We start from the raw sequence: 16,580 nt of genomic DNA on the forward strand, positions 1-16,580 counted from the left end.
CGGAATGCACTCCCAGGACTCCCACAAGAAATGTTATTTTCTTCGATAAAGTCCATCATTTATGTCCAAAAACCTCAGTTTTGTTCGCGCGTCCAGATCACTAGTCCAAAAGGCACAATGCCGAGCGCAAACCATAGACGAAAAGTCAAAAACTTCCATCACCGTTCGTTGAAACATGTCAAACGATGTTTGCAATCAATCCTTAATGTCTTTTTAACATAAATCTTTGATAATACTCCAACCGGACAATAGCGTATTCATTACAGAGGAAAACGAAGAAAGGCGCGCCCTGTGTAACCGCGCATGAACCTGCTCAATAACCTCAGCTAGTCCACTGGTTGACCCGGCTGTGATTCTCTCAAAATTCACCCTAGAAGCCTGAAACAACGTTCTAAAGACTGTTGACATCTAGTGGAAGCCTTAGGAAGTGCAAAATGACCCCACAGACACTGTTGTTTGGAAAGGCAATAAGTTGACAAACTACAAGCCTCAGATTTCCAACTTCCTGGTTGGATCTTTCTCAGGTTTTTGCCTGCCATATGAGTTCTGTTATACTCACAGACATCATTCAAACAGTTATAGAGACTTCAGAGTTTTTTCTATCTAAATCTACTAATAATATGCATATCTTAGCTTCTGGGCCAGAGTAGCAGGCAGTTTACTCTGGTCACCTTTTTCATCCAAGCTACTCAATAGTGCCCCCATGTCCCAAAGAAGTTAAGGAACAATTGAAGTGGATGATGAGTTAGAAAGATAGTCATTGTATTTTACCCATCATAATGTTGTAACAACTGTCGAAGGAAGAGAGTGGACCAAGGTGCAGCGGAGTTAGTGTTCATCATATTTAATACAAACAACGTGAACACTATACACAAAACAAGAAAACTGACAGCCAAAACAGTCCTGTCAGGTGAAACACACTAACAGAAACAATTACCCACAAAACCCAAAGGAAAAACATGCTCCTTATGTGTGACTCCCAATCAGCAACAACGAGCTTCAGCTGTGCCTGATTGGGAGCCACACACGGCCCAAAACAAAGAAATACAAAAACATAGAAAAAGGAATATAGAACGCCCACCCAATGTAACACCCTGGCCTAACCAAAATAAAGAACAAAAAACCCCTCTCTATGGCCAGGGCGTTACAGTACCCCCCCCCAAGGTGCGGACTCCGGTCGCAAAACCTGACACTGAAGGGGAGGGTCCGGGTGGGCCTTCTTACGGCGGCGGCTCAGGTGCGGGACGTGGCCTCTGCCCCACCCTTGGGCTCGCCCTCTTAAGTGGCGCACCTGGCCGCGCCGAAGGTCTGGTGGGCGACCCTGACTTCGCCCGGCTGGCGGGCGGCGATGGCAGATCCGGACAGGCGGGCCACTCTGACTGATCCGGGCAGACGGGCCACTCTGGCTGATCCGGGCAGACGGGCCACTCTGGCTGATCCGGGCAGACGGGCCACTCTGGCTGATCCGGGCAGACGGGCCACTCCCTCTGGCTGATCCGGGCAGACGGGCCACTCCCTCTGGCTGATCCGGGCAGACGGGCCACTCCCTCTGGCTGATCCGGGCAGACGGGCCACTCCCTCTGGCTGATCCGGGCAGACGGGCCACTCCCTCTGGCTGATCCGGGCAGACGGGCCACTCCCTCTGGCTGATCCGGGCAGACGGGCCACTCCCTCTGGCTGATCCGGGCAGACGGGCCACTCCCTCTGGCTGATCCGGGCAGACGGGCCACTCCCTCTGGCTGATCCGGGCAGACGGGCCACCCCCTCTGGCAGCTCCGGGCAGACGGGCCACCCCCTCTGGCAGCTCCGGGCAGACGGGCCACCCACTCTGGCAGCTCCGGGCAGACGGGCCACCCACTCTGGCAGCTCCGGGCAGACGGGCCACCCACTCTGGCAGCTCCGGGCAGACGGGCCACCCACTCTGGCAGCTCCGGGCAGACGGGCCACCCACTCTGGCAGCTCCGGGCAGACGGGCCACCCACTCTGGCAGCTCCGGGCAGACGGGCCACCCACTCTGGCAGCTCCGGGCAGACGGGCCACCCACTCTGGCAGCTCCGGGCAGACGGGCCACCCACTCTGGCAGCTCCGGGCTGGCGGGCCGCTCTGGCGGCTCCTGACTGGCGGGCGGCTCTGACGGCTCCGGACTGGCGGGCGGCTCTGGCGGCTCCGGACTGGCGAGACCCACCTAGTCCTGGGAGCAGGCACAGGACAGACCAGGATGGGGAGACCCACTGGAGGCCTGGTCCGAGGAGGAGGCACAGCTTTAACCAGGATGGGGAGACCCACTGGAGGCCTGGTCCGTGGAGCAGGCACAGGACAGACCAGGATGGGGAGACCCACTGGAGGCCTTGTCCGAGGAGGAGGCACAAGCTTAACCAGGATGGGGAGACCCACTGGAGACCTGGTACGTGGAGGTCTAGAGCGCACGGCCTGCACAACCCGTCCTGGCTCGATGGCCAACCTCCCCCGGCAGATGTTAGGAGCTGGGATGTAGCGCACCTGGCTCTCCACGCGTACTGGGGACACCGTGCGCTTTACCGCATAACACGGTGTCTGACCAGTACTGCGCTGCCTCCTGTAAGCACGGGGAGCTTGCTCAGGTCTCCAACCTGACTCTGCCACACTCCCCGTGTGCCCCCCCAAAAAAATGTTTTGGGGCTGCCTCTCGGGCTTCCTTCCCAGCCGTGTTCCGTCATACCGTTGCCGTTGGTCCTTCCTTCCTGCTGCCTCCACTCTTCTGAGTGCCTCTACCTGCTCCCATGGGAGGCGATCCCTTCCGACCAGGATCTCCTCCCAAGTGTAGGATCCCTTGCCTTCCAGGATGTCCTCCCATGTCCAGTCTTTTCTCTCCCTGGTCCAGGACTCTTGCTCAACCTGGCGCTGCTCCTTCCTCCGCTGCTTGGTCCTTGTTTGGTGGGTAATTCTGTAACAACTGTCGATGAAGAGAATGGACCAAGGTGCAGCGGAGTTAGTGTTCATCATATTTAATACAAACAACATGAACACTATACACAAAACAAGAAAACTGACAGCCAAAACAGTCCTGTCAGCTGAAACACACTAACAGAAACAATTACCCACAAAACCCAAAGGAAAAACATGCTCCTTATGTGTGACTCCCAATCAGCAACAACGAGCTTCAGCTGTGCCTGATTGGGAGCCACACATGGCCCAAAACAAAGAAATACAAAAACATAGAAAAAGGAACATAGAACGCCCACCCAATGTAACACCCTGGCCTAACCAAAATAAGGAACAAAAAACCCCTCTCTATGGCCAGGGCGTTACAAATGTGACCATCAGAAATGCGTATCATATCTCTCACATATTCATGTATTTGTTGTTAAACTGTTCTTACAGTTTTTCTCCACCATATGATCAGAGAAGATCCCTTGAAGAGAGGAGAAAGAGAGAGAAGACATTCCTACTGAATCTGTGTCTTCAAGCAGCTCTTCATGAGAGAGGAACCATACAAACAACTGTAGAGAAAGTGCCACTGTCTGAAATATATCACAATCAGAAATGTGATTTCCTGCTGGATCTGTACTCGTATGTGAAGGACTATGAGACTCAAACAGGCAGGAGTGTCCTTCCAGCATTACAGCCAGTTTACCTGTCAGCCAGTCCTGCAGTCTGGTCCATAGACCTCTCAGAGAGAAAGGCCTCCCTCCTCCTAGAAGTGCTGAAACTCAAACCAGAGAAGGAACCAGTAGAGGTGTGTGGCTGGTCAGGTGAAGAGAGTGAAGTGAGGAGTTTCCTTCAGTGTCTGCCCAACATCTCACAGCTGAGGTGAGTCTGAACATGTGTGGTGGTTAGTGATTATGTGGTGCTAGTAATTATTGTCTTGTAGAAACCTGGTAACATTTAAACTCAGATTTCCTAAAATAACATATGTTGCCCAGATATTGTGAATGTTTTTAAAGTTATGAATTTATATAAAACAAAAGCACATTATGTAAATATACAACTACTTCATATATCTTTATCTATGACTGGTTTCATGTGTTCATCCATGTCTGAATCAGCTGTTACTGTCCTTGTTGCAGTTTCTATCCATGGTGGCCTGTTCCCTCAAAGCAGATCAAGTTCCTGGTGGATCTCCTGTCTCAAGCAGCAGAGAGGGAGGAGCAGACAGGAGAGAAGACACTGATGCTGGTGTCATCAGTGTGTACTTACAGCGCTTTCCCCTTCTGTGACTGGCATGATGAGAATAAGGAAGATCAATGTGATTTCCTGCTGGATCTGTTCTCACATATGAAGGAATATCAGACTCAAACAGACAGGAACGTCCTTCTAGCATTACAGCCAGTTTACCAGTCGGCTCCTGCAGTCTGGTACATAGACCTCTCAGCGAGAAAGGCCTCCCTCTTCCTAGAAGTGCTGAAACTCCAACCAGAGAAGAAACCAGTAGAGCTGAAGGGCTGTTCAGATGAAGAGAGTGAAGTGAGGAGTTTCCTTCAGTGTCTGTCCTACATCTCACAGCTGAGGTGAGTCTGAACATGTGTGGTGGTTAGTGATTATGTGATGCTAGTGGTTATTGTCTTGTAGAAATATTTGATATATAGAGCTTCAAGTGTTGGTAAATCTGGTAACTTTTAAATTCACATTTCCTGAAATAACAAATGTTGCGTTAGTAAATGTGCCCCAGATATTGTGAATGTTTTTAAGGCTATACTCATATGCACTACATTTTGGAACATCTTATTCCAAAATCATGAGCATTAGAATGGAGTCCCCCCTTTGCTGCTATAACAGCCTCCACTCTTCTGGGAAGGCTTTCCACTAGGTGTTGGAACATTGCTGAGGGGACTTGCTTCCTTTCAGCCACAAGAGCGTTAGTGAGGTCAGGTACTGGTGTTGGGCGATTAGGCCCGGCTCACAGTCGGCGTTCCAATTCATCCCAAAGATGCTCAATGGGGTTGAGGTTTAGGGTTCTGTTTAAGCCAGTCAAGTTCTTCCACACCAATCTCAACAAACCATTTCTGTATGGGCCTCACTTTTTCCAAAGGGGCATTGTCATGCTGAAACAGGAAAGGGCCTTCCCCAAACTGTTGTCACAAAATTGAAAGCACAGAATCATATAGAATGTCATTGTATGCTGTAGCGTTAAGATTTCCCTTCACTGGAACTAAGAGTCCTAGACCTACCATGAAAAACAGCCCCAGACCATTATTCCTCCTCCACCAAACTTTACAGTTGGCACTATGCGTTGGGGCAGGTAGCGTACGAATTTTGCTATCTCAATGGTTGAACTCAACTATCACTTCAGCTTTAAGTAATTCCCAGAGGTTCTAATGCTCTGGTTAGTAAAGAGTTATTCAAAGACCCAGTCTGCAATAGATCAGTCCTTTATTCAAAGAGCTCTCTGAAAACCATACAATGCACATAGCATTTTATACCTCACATTTGGTTATAATATACACTTTATAAATGCCCCTCCTCTTCTCTAACTCTGTCACAATGTTCTACTTTGATAGCTCCTTCTGTTTAACCGGGTTGCTCTATTTTCATGTCTGCAACTGACAAGTCTAGCTCAAAACAGGAAACCTCTGTGGTTTCGCAGGGCCTGGCTTACTTCCCTTCTCGGAGCTCAGTCTAGTCTATTCTTCAGAGCAATAGATCAACTTGTTTCCAACAAAACCACACAGACATATTCCATCCTAACCGTCAATATTTCTCTAACCTACTTTGAAACACACTCGCAAATGTTAAATGTTCCCTTCTATTATTCAACATTAACTACTTCATATACAGTCGTGGCCAAAAGTTTTGAGAATGACACAAATATTAGTTTTCACAAAGTCTGCTGCCTCAGTTTGTATGATGGCAATTTGCATATAGTCCAGAATGTTATGAAGAGTGATCAGATGAATTGCAATTAATTACAAAGTCCCTCTTTGCCATGCAAATGAACTGAATCCCCCCAAAACATTTCCACTGCATTTCAGCCCTGCCACAAAAGGACCAGCTGACATCATGTCAGTGATTCTCTCGGTAACACAGGTGTGAGTTTTGACGAGGACAAGGCTGGAGATCACTCTGTAATGCTGATTGAGTTTGAATAACAGACTAGAAACTTCAAAAGGAGGGTGGTGCTTGGAATCATTGTTTTTCCTCTGTCAACCATGGTTACCTGCAAGGAAACATGTGCCGTCATCATTGCTTTGCACAAAAAGGGCTTCACAGGCAAGGATACTGCTGCCAGTAAGATTGCATCTAAATCAACCATTTATCGGATCATCAAGAACATCAAGGAGAGCGGTTCAATTGTTGTGAAGAAGTATTCAGGGCGCCCAAAAAAGTCCAGCAAGCGCCAGACCATCTCCTAAAGTTGATTCAGCTGCGGGATCGGGGCACCACCAGTAGAGAGCTTGCTCAGGAATGGCAGCAGGCAAGTGTGAGTGCAATGCACGTACAGTGAGGCAAAGACTTTTGGAGGATGGCCTGGTGTCAAGAAGGGCAGCAGAGAAGCCACTTCTCTCCAGGAAAAACATCAGGGACAGACTGATATTCTGGAAAAGGTACAGGGAGTGTACTGCTGAGGACTGGGGTAAAGTAATTTTATCTGGTGAATCCCCTTTCTGATTGTTTGGGGCATCCTGAAAAAAGCTTGTCCGGAGAAGTCAAGGTGAGCGCTACCATCAGTCCTGTGTCATGCCAACAGTAAAGCATCTTGAGACCATTCATGTGTGTGGTTGCTTCTCAGCCAAGGGAGTGGGCTCACTCACAATTTTGCCTAAGAACACATCCATGAATAAAAAATGGTACCAACACATCCTCCGAGAACAACTTCTCCCAACCATCCAGGAACAGTTTGGTGATGAACAATGCCTTTTCCAGCATGATGGTGCACCTTGCCGTAAGGAAAAAGTGATAACTAAGTGGCTGGGGGTACAAAACATTGATATTTTGGGTCCATGGCCAGGAAAGTCCCCAGACCTTAATCCCATTGGGACCTTGTGGTCAATCCTCAAGTGGCAGGTGGACAAACAAAAACCCACAAATTCTGACAAACTCCAAGCATTGATTATGCAAGAATGGGCTGCCATCGGTCAGGATGTGGCCCAGAAGTTAATTGACAGCATGTCAGGGCGGATTGCAGAGGTCTTGAAAAAGAAGGGTCAACACTGCAAATATTGACTCTTTGCATCAACTTCATGTAATTGTCAATAAAAGCCTTTGACACTTATGAAATGCTTGTAATTTTTCTTCAGTATTCCATAGTAACATCTGACAAAAATATCTAAAAAAACTGAAGCAGCAGACTTTGTGAAAATTAGTATTTGTGTCATTCTCAAAACGTTTGGCCACGACTGTATATTGAACTATGACTGGTTTCATGTGTTCATCCATGTTTGAATCAGCTGTTACTGTTCTTGTTGCAGTTTCCCTCCATGGTGGTCTGATCCCTCAAAGCAGATCAAGTTCCTGGTGGATCTCCTGTCTCAAGCAGCAGAGTGGGAGGAGCAGACAGGAGAGAAGACACTGAAGCTGGTATCATCAGTGTGTACTTACAGCACCTTTCCTTTTCCCAATGGATACATTTCTAAACAGAGTGATTTCCTGCTAGATCTGTACTCACATGTGAAGGACTATGAGACTCAAACAGGCAGGAGTTTCCTTCCAGCATTACAGCCAGTTTATCAGTCAGCTCCTGCAGTCTGGTCCATAGGGCTCTCAGAGAGAAAGACCTCCCACCTCCTAGAAGTGCTGAAGCTCCAACCAGAGAAGAAACCAGTAGAGCTGAAGGGCTGGTCAGATGAAGAGCGTGAAGTGAGGAGTTTCCTTCAGTGTCTGTCCTACATCTCACAGCTGAGGTGAGTGAGTTTATCCAACAAGAGTCCATATGTCATTGAACTGGTGTAGATAGTGTAAAAACATAAATACTGTTTTTATCTTTTTAATACACACACATAAACTCAGCAAAAAAAAGAAACTTCCTCTCATTGTCAACTGCGTTTATTTTCAGCAAACTTAACATGTGTAAATATTTGTATAAACATAACAAGATTCAACAACTGAGACATAAACTGAACAAGTTCCACAGACGTGACAAACAGAAATGTAATAATATGTCCCTGAACAAAGGATGGGGTGGTCAAAATCAAAAGTAACAGTCAGTATCTGCTGTGGCCACCAGCTGCATTAAGTACTGCAGTGCATCTCCTCCTCATGGACTGCACCAGATTTGCCAGTTCTTGCTGTGAGATGTTACCCCACTCTTCTACCAAGGCGCCTGCAAGTTCCCGGACATTTCTGGGGGGAATGGCCCTAGCCCTCACCCTCCGATCCAACAGGTCCCAGACGTGCTCAATGGGATTGAGATCCGGGCTCTTAGCTGGCCATGGCAGAACACTGACATTCCTGTCTTGAAAGAAATCACGCACAGAACGAGCAGTATGGTTGGTGGCATTGTCATGCTGGAGGGTCATGTCAGCTTGAGTCTGCAGGAAGTATACCACATGGGGGAGGAGGATGTCTTCCCTGTAACGCACAGCGTTGAGATTGCCTGCAATGACAACAAGCTCAGTCCGATGATGCTGTGACACACCGCCCCAGACCATGACGGACCCTCCAGCTCCAAATCAATGCCGCTCCAGAGTACAGGCCTTGGTGTAACGCCCATTCCTTCGACGATAAATGCGAATCCGACCATCACCCCTGGTGAGACAAAACTGCGACTCGTCAGTGAAGAGCACTTTATGCCAGTCCTGTCTGGTCCAGTGACGGTGGGTTTGTGCCCCTAGGCAACATTGTTGCCGGTGATGTCTGGTGAGGACCTGCCTTACAACAGGCCTACAAGCCCTCAGTCCAGCCTCTCTCAGCCTATTGCAGACAGTCTGAGCACTGATGGAGGGATTGTGCGTGCCTGGATTAACTCGGGCAGTTGCTTTTGCCATCCTGTACCTGTCCCGCAGGTGTGATGTTCGGATGTACCGATCCTGTGCAGGTCTTGTTACACGTGGTCTGCCACTGCGAGGACGATCAGCTGTCCGTCCTGTCTCCCTGTAGCGCTGTCTTAGGCTTCTCACAGTACGGACATTGCAATTTATTGCCCTGGCCACATCTGCAGTCCTCATGCCTCCTTGCAGCATGCCTAAGGCACGTTCACGCAAATGAGCAGGGACCCTGGGCATCTTTCTTTTGGTGTTTTTCAGAGTGAGTAGAAAGGCCTCTTTAGTGTCCTAAGTTTTCATAACTGTGACCTTAATTGCCTAAGCTGTTAGTCTTAACGACCGTTACACAGGTGCATTTTCATTATTTGTTTATGGTTCATTGAACAAGCATGGGAAACGGTGTTTAAACCCTTTACAATGAAGATCTGTGAAGTCATTTGGATTTTTACGAATTATCTTTGAAAGACAGGGTCCTGAAAGAGGGACGTTTCTTTTTTTGCTGAGTTTATGAAGATGCTGTAGAAACTATAATTCAGTAGGAATTGAAATTGACCAAAATTCCAATTCATAGTTGTATTGTTTTAATAGATGGAGTCATATGGTGCTATTAGTTTTCAGTTCCCCCACCCTGTTACTCATATCAGTCCTCATCACTCATCTGTATATCATCTGTGTTTTAAACTGTTTGTTCAGATTTCCTCCACTGAAGGATAATGTAGAGAGGAGAAAGAGAGAGAAGACATTCCTACTGAATCTGTGTCTTCAAGCAGCTCTCCATGAGAGAGGAACCATACAAACAACTGTAGATAAAGTGTTGTCACTGTCTGAAGTATATCACAATCAGAAATGGGATTTCCTGCTGTATCTGTACTCACATGTGAAGGACTATGAGACTCAAACAGGCAGGAGTGTCCTTCCAGCATTACAGCCAGTTTACCAGTCAGCCAGTCCTGCAGTCTGGTCCATAGACCTCTCAAAGAGAAAGGCCTCCCTCGTCCTAGAAGTGCTGAAACTCCAACCAGAGAAGAAACCAGTACAGCTGATGGGCTGGTCAGATGAAGAGAGTGAAGTGAGGAGTTTCCTTCAGTGTCTGCCCTATATCTCACAGCTGAGGTGAGTTGGATCAGTACAGTTCAGAGATTGTAGTTGTCTGTACCTGTGTTTCCCTTTAGAGAGGAAGTTTGTAGCTTCCTGCAGTAACTTAATAAACTAAACATAAACCTACTGTTTGGAAAATATGCAGTGTTTGTAGTCATTATTTTAAGGAACATTTGAAGTGGATGATGAGTTTAGAAAGATAGTAATTGTATTTTACCCATCATAATGTGACCATCAGAAATGCATATCATATCTTTCTCATATTCATCTATTGTTGTTAAACTGTTCTTGCAGTGTTACTCCACCACAGGAACAGAGAAGATCCCCTGAAGAGAGGAGAAAGAGAGAGAAGACATTCCTACTGAATCTGTGTCTTCAAGCAGCTCTCCATGAGAGAGGAACCATACAAACAACTGTAGAGAAGGTGTTGTCATTGTCTGAAGTATATCACTATCAGAAATGTGATTTCCTGCTGGATCTGTACTCATTTGTGAAGGACTATGAGATTCAAACAGGCAGGAGTGTCCTTCCAGCATTACAGCCAGTTTACCAGTCAGCTCCTGCAGTCTGGTCCATAGACCTCTCAGAGAGAAAGGCCTCCCTCCTCCTAGAAGTGCTGAAACTCCAACCAGAGAAGAAACCAGTAGAGCTGAAGGGCTGGTCAGATGAAGAGAGTGAAGTGAGGAGTTTCCTTCAGTGTCTGTCCTACATCTCACAGCTGAGGTGAGTTGGATCAGTACAGTTCAGGGATTGTAGTTGTCTGTACCTGTATTTCCCTTTAGAGAGGAAGTTTGTAGCTTCCTGCAGTAACTTAATAAACTATACATAAACCTACTGTTTGGAAAATATGCAGTCTTTGTAGTCATTATTTGAACCTCTCTTGGATTGTTCGGGACGTGAGCGTCCCACCTCGCCAACAGCCAGTGAAATAGCACGGCGCCAAATTCAAAACAGCTAAAATCTCATAATTCAAACTTCTCAAAAATATGACTATTTTACACCATTTGAAAGATATACTTCTACTTAATCGAACCACATTGTCCGATTTCAAAAAGACTTTACAGAGAAAGCAAAACATTAGATTATGTTAGGACAGTACATAGACAAAACATTACACACAGCCATTTTCAATGCAAGGACAGGCGTCACCAAAAGCATAAAACCAGCTAAGATTATGCACTAACCTTTGACAATCTTCATCAGATGACACACCTAGGACATTATGTTAGACAATACATGCAGTTTTTGTTCTATCAAGTTCATATTTATATCCAAAAACCCGATTTTACATTGGTGCGTGACGTTCAGAAAATGTATTTCCCCAAAACTGCCAGTGAATGAGCACATCAATTTACAAAAATACTCATAATAAATGTTGATAAAATATTAAACTGTTATTCAAAGAATTATAGATTAACATTTCCTGAATGCAACCACTTTGACAGATTCCAAAATAACACTTTGCAATAATCTGAGTATTGCGCTCAGAAAAATACATCAAGTAATACAGATACCCGCCATTTTGGAGTCATCTAAAATCATAAATAGCATTAGAAATATTAATTTACCTTTAATACACTTCATCAGAAGGTACTTCCAGGAATTCCAGGTCCACAATACATGTTGTTTTGTTCGATAAAGTTCATCATTTATGTGCAAATACCTCCATGTTGTTTGCGCGTTCAGTAAGCTACTCAAAATGTAGGAAGCGCCCAGAAAATGTCACGACGAAAAGTCAAAAAAAGTTCTATATTCGTTCGTTCAAACATGTCAAACGTTGTATTGCATCAATCTTTCGGGCCTTTTCTACTTCAAACTTCAATAATATTCCAACCGGACGATTGCAATGTCTTGAAAAACGTATTGGAACACAGCAACCTCCTCATGTGAACGCGCGTAAAGAACTCATGTGATTTTCTGAGTCACCAAATGCCCAGCCTCCTTGTTCGCTCTTTGTTCACTGCAAAAGCCCGAAAGAAGGTTCTAAAGACTGTTGACATCTAGTGGAAGCCTTAGGAAGTGCAAAATGTACCCTAAGTCACTGTGTATTAGATAGAGAATGACTTGAAAAGACTGCATGCACCAGAAATCCTACTTCCTAGTTGGATTTTCCTCAGGTTTTTGCCTGCCGTATGAGTTCTGTTATACTCACAGACATTATTTAAACAGTTTTGGAAACTTTAGAGTGTTTTCTACCCACATCTACTAATTACATCCATATCCTAGTTTCTGGGTCTGAATAGTAGGCAGTTCAGTTTGGGAACGTTTTTCATCCGGGCGTGAAAATACTGCCTCCTATCCCAGAGAGGTTAAGGAACATTTGAAGTGGATGATGAGTTTAGAAAGATAGTCATTGTATTTTACCCACCATAATGTGACCATCAGAAATGCATATCATCTCTCTCACATATTCATACATTTGTTGTTAAATTGTTCTTGCAGTTTTACTCCTCCATGGGATCAGAGAAGATGCCCTGAAGAGAGGACACAGAGAGAGAAGACATTCCTACTGAATCTGTGTCTTCAAGCAGCTCTCCATGAGAGAGGAACCATACAAACAACTGTAGAGAAAGTGTTGTCACTGTCTGAAGTATATCACAATCAGAAATGTGATTTCCTGCTGGATCTGTGCTCACATGTGAATGACTACGAGACTCAAACAGGCAGGAGTGTTCTTCCAGCATTACAGCCAGTTTACCAGTCAGCCAGTCCTGCAGTCTGGTCCATAGACCTCTCAGAGAGAAAGGCCTCCCTCTTCCGAGAAGTGCTGAAACTCCAACCAGAGAAGAAACCAGTAGAGCTGAAGGGCTGGTCAGATGAAGAGAGTGAAGTGAGGAGTTTCCTTCAGTGTCTGCCCTACATCTCACAGCTGAGGTGAGTCTGAACATGTGTGGTGGTTAGTGATTATGTGATGCTAGTGATTCTTGTCTTGTAGAAACATTTGACATGTAAAACTTCAAGTGTTGGTGGATCTGGAAACATTAATCAGCCAATTTCCTGAAGTAACAAATGTTGCATTACTAAATGTCACACACAGATAATGTGAATGTCTCTAAAATGAAATACTTTAACATTTAACCAAAGCACATTATGTAAATGAATAACTACTTCATACATCTTTAACTATGACTGGTTTCATGTGTTCATCCATGTCTGAATCAGCTGTTACTGTCCTTGTTGCAGTTTCTATCCAGATTGGTATGATCCCTCAAAGCAGATCAAGTTCCTGGTGGATCTCCTATCTCAAGCAGCAGAGTGGGAGGAGCAGACAGGAGATAAGACACTGAAGCTGGTATCATCAGTGTGTACTTACAGCACTTTCCCCTTCTGTGATGATGACGATGATGATGATGATGATGATGATGATGATGATGATGAGGAATATCAAAGTGATTTCCTGCTGGATCTCTACCCACATGTGAAGGACTATGAGTGTCAAACAGGCAGGAGTGTCCTTCCAGCATTGCAGCCAGTTTACCAGTCAGCCAGTCCTGCCGTCTGGTCCATAGACCTGTCAGAGAGAAAGGCCTCCCTCCTCCTAGAAGTGCTAAAACTCCAACCAGAGAAGAAACCAGTAAAGCTGAAGGGCTGGTATGATGAAGAGAGTGAAGTGAGGAGTTTCCTTCAGTGTCTGCCCTACATCTCACAGCTGAGGTGAGTTGGATCAGTACAGTTCAGAGATTGTAGTTGTCTGTCCCTGTATTTCCCTTTAGAGAGGAAGTTTGTAGCTTCCTGCAGTTACTTAATATACTAAACATACGCTACCGTTCAAAAGTTTGGGGTCACTCAGAAATGTCCTTATTTTACACAGGAAAGCAATTTTTTTGGGACCATTATAAAATAACATCAAATTGATCAGAAATACAGTGTAGACATTGATAATGTTCTAAATGACTACTGTAGTTGGAAACGGCAGTTTTTTATGGAATATTTACGCAGGTGTACAGAGGCCCATTATCATCTGTAAGAGGTGCTGCAGGTAAGTCAAGCGCAGGAGAGCAGAACTGGGTAATAACCGGAGCAGTTTAATATGAAAAAAACAACTGCACCCAGAACAATAAAATATGGGTACAAATAACCCGGCGCGAACCAGTTTAGACGTGCACATTACAACAAACAATTCCACACACAGACATGGGGAGAACAGAGGGTTATATACATGTCAAGTAATGAGGGAATGTAAATCAGGTGTGTGGGAAAACAAGACAAAACAAATGGAAAATGAAAAGTGGATCAGCGATGGCTAGAAGACCGGTGACGTCGACCGCCGAACGCCGCCCGAACAAGGAGAGGAACCAACTTCGGCGGAAGTCGTGACACCATCACTCCTGTGTTCCAAGGGCACATTGTGTTAGTTAATCCAAGTTTAGCATTTTAATAGGCTAATAGATCATTAGAAAACCCTTTTGCAATTATGTTCGCACAGTTGAAAACTGTTGTTCTGATTATAGAAGCAATAAAACTGGCCTTCTTTAGACTAGTTGAGTATCTGGAGCATAAGCATTTGTGGGTTTGACTACAGATTCAAAATGGCCAGAAACAAAAAACTGTGTTCTGAAACTCGTCAGTCTATTCTTGTTCTGAGAAATGAAGGCTATTCCATGCGAGAAATTGCCAAGAAACTGAAGATATCGTACAACGCTGTGTACTACTCACAGAACAGCACAAACTGGCTCTAACCAGAATAGAAAGAGGAGTGGGAGGCCCCGGTGCTCAACTGAGCAAGAGGACAAGTACATTAGAGTGTCTAGTTTGAGAAACAGACACCTCACAAGTCCTCAACTGGCAGCTTGATTAAATAGTACCCACAAAACACCAGTCTCAACGCCAACAGTGAAGAGGCGACTCCGAGATCCTGGCCTTCTAGGCAGAGTTCCTCTGTCCAGTGTCTGTGTTATTTTGCCCATCTTCTACAATAGGACAACAACCCAAAGCACAGCTCCAAACTATGCAATAACTATTTAGGGAAGAAGCAGTCAGCTGGTATTCTGTCTATAATGGAGTGGCCAGCACAGTCACCAGATCTCAACCCTATTGAGCTGTTGTGGGAGCAGCTTGACCGTATGGTACGTAAGAAGTGCCCATCAAACCAATCCAACTTGTGGTAGGTGCTTCAGGAAGCATGGGGTGAAATCTCTTCAGATTACCTCAACAAGTTAACAACTAGAATGCCAAAAGTCTGCAAGGCTGTAATTGCTGCAAATTGAGGATTCATTGATTAAAGCAACGCTTGAAGGACAGAAATATTATTTCAATTAAAAGTAATTATTTAAAACCTTGTCAACATCTGGGCTATATTTCCTATTCATTTTGCAACTCATTTCATGTATGTTTTCATGGAAAACAAGGACATTTCTAAGTGACCCCAAACCTCTGAACGGTAGTGTACACATAGTGTTTAAAAAGATGCAATCTTTCTTTGTGGTGAGGATTAAACGAGCAATTGAAGTGGATGATGAGTTTAGAAAGATAGTCATTGTATTTTACCCACCATAATGTGACCTTCAGAAATGCATATCATATCTCTCACATATTCATCTATTTGTTGTTAAACTGTTCTTACAGTTTTACTCCACCACGGGATCAGAGAAGATCCCCTGAAGAGAGGAGAAAGAGAGAGAAGACATTCCTACTGAATCTGTGTCTTCAAGCAGCTCTCCATGAGAGAGGAACCATACAAACAATTGTAGAGAAAGTGTTGTCACTGTCTAAAGTATATCACGATCAGAAATTTGATTTCCTGCTAGATCTGTACTCACATGTGAAGGACTATGAGACTCAAACAGGCAGGAGTGTCCTTCCAGCATTACAGCCAGTTTACCTGTCAGCTCCTGCAGTCTGGTACATAGACCTCTCAGAGAGAAAGGCCTCCCTCCTCCTAGAAGTGCTGAAACTCCAACCAGAGAAAAAACCAGTAGAGCTGAAGGGCTGGTCAGATGAAGAGAGTGAAGTGAGGAGTTTCCTTCAGTGTCTGCCCTACATCTCACAGCTGAGGTGAGTCTGAACATGTGTGGTGGTTAGTGATTATGTGATGCTACTGATTATTGTCTTTTAGAAACATTGTAATATGAAACATACAAGTGTTGATGAATCTGGTAACATTTATCACCCGATTTCCTGACATAACAAATGTTGCGTTAGTAAATGTCACACCGATATTATGGATTTTTGTCAATTATGTGATGCAAGACATTTGTCTTTTAGAAATCTTGTTCATTTTATCTTTGAGAACCTGAACATTTATATTCAGAATTTCTAATCTACTAAACCAAATGTCATGTATATTATGTAACTTTCGCTGTGACATGGTGTTTCCATATGACAGGCAGGTATGCATGTACAGTGAGGAAGAAGTATTGGGACAGTGACACATTTTGTTTTGTAAAATAAGTAATAATAATAATAATAATAAGTAAAATGGAGGGAAAAAAGGGGACCAGTAAAATGGAGGGAAACCACTTTGGATTTGAAATGATACTCTTATTTTTTTTAAACTGAGGTTAAAGTCAGACTGTCAGCTTTAATTTGAGGGTATTTTCATCCATATCGGGTGAGCCGTTTAGAAATTACAGCACTTTTTGTACA

At 44.8% G+C, this 16,580-nt stretch overlaps 2 protein-coding genes across 9 annotated transcripts in view; one reads left to right on the forward strand and one right to left on the reverse strand.

Annotated features, from left to right (window-relative positions):
* LOC115189393 (uncharacterized) overlaps positions 1–16,580 on the forward strand; it is a 415,115-nt gene that overhangs the window by 394,121 nt on the left and 4,414 nt on the right. For 5 of the 8 annotated variants that reach the window (XM_029747964.1, XM_029747968.1, XM_029747966.1 and 2 more), the window contains 6 exons: positions 7,386–7,817; positions 9,591–10,010; positions 10,290–10,718; positions 12,438–12,869; positions 13,179–13,649; positions 15,561–15,989. In XM_029747964.1, coding sequence (XP_029603824.1) covers positions 7,386–7,817; positions 9,591–10,010; positions 10,290–10,718; positions 12,438–12,869; positions 13,179–13,649; positions 15,561–15,989 — 2,613 coding nt within the window. The remainder of the gene's footprint in view (positions 1–7,385; positions 7,818–9,590; positions 10,011–10,289; positions 10,719–12,437; positions 12,870–13,178; positions 13,650–15,560; positions 15,990–16,580) is intronic. The other 3 variants (XM_029747965.1, XM_029747967.1, XM_029747970.1) reach the window with 1 other exon arrangement.
* Positions 1–16,580, reverse strand: part of LOC115189397 (uncharacterized) — a 337,609-nt gene that overhangs the window by 147,787 nt on the left and 173,242 nt on the right. The gene's annotated exons all lie outside the window — the stretch shown is intronic.

The sequence above is a fragment of the Salmo trutta genome, unplaced genomic scaffold (assembly GCF_901001165.1).
Source record: "Salmo trutta unplaced genomic scaffold, fSalTru1.1, whole genome shotgun sequence".
Lineage (NCBI taxonomy): Eukaryota > Metazoa > Chordata > Actinopteri > Salmoniformes > Salmonidae > Salmo > Salmo trutta.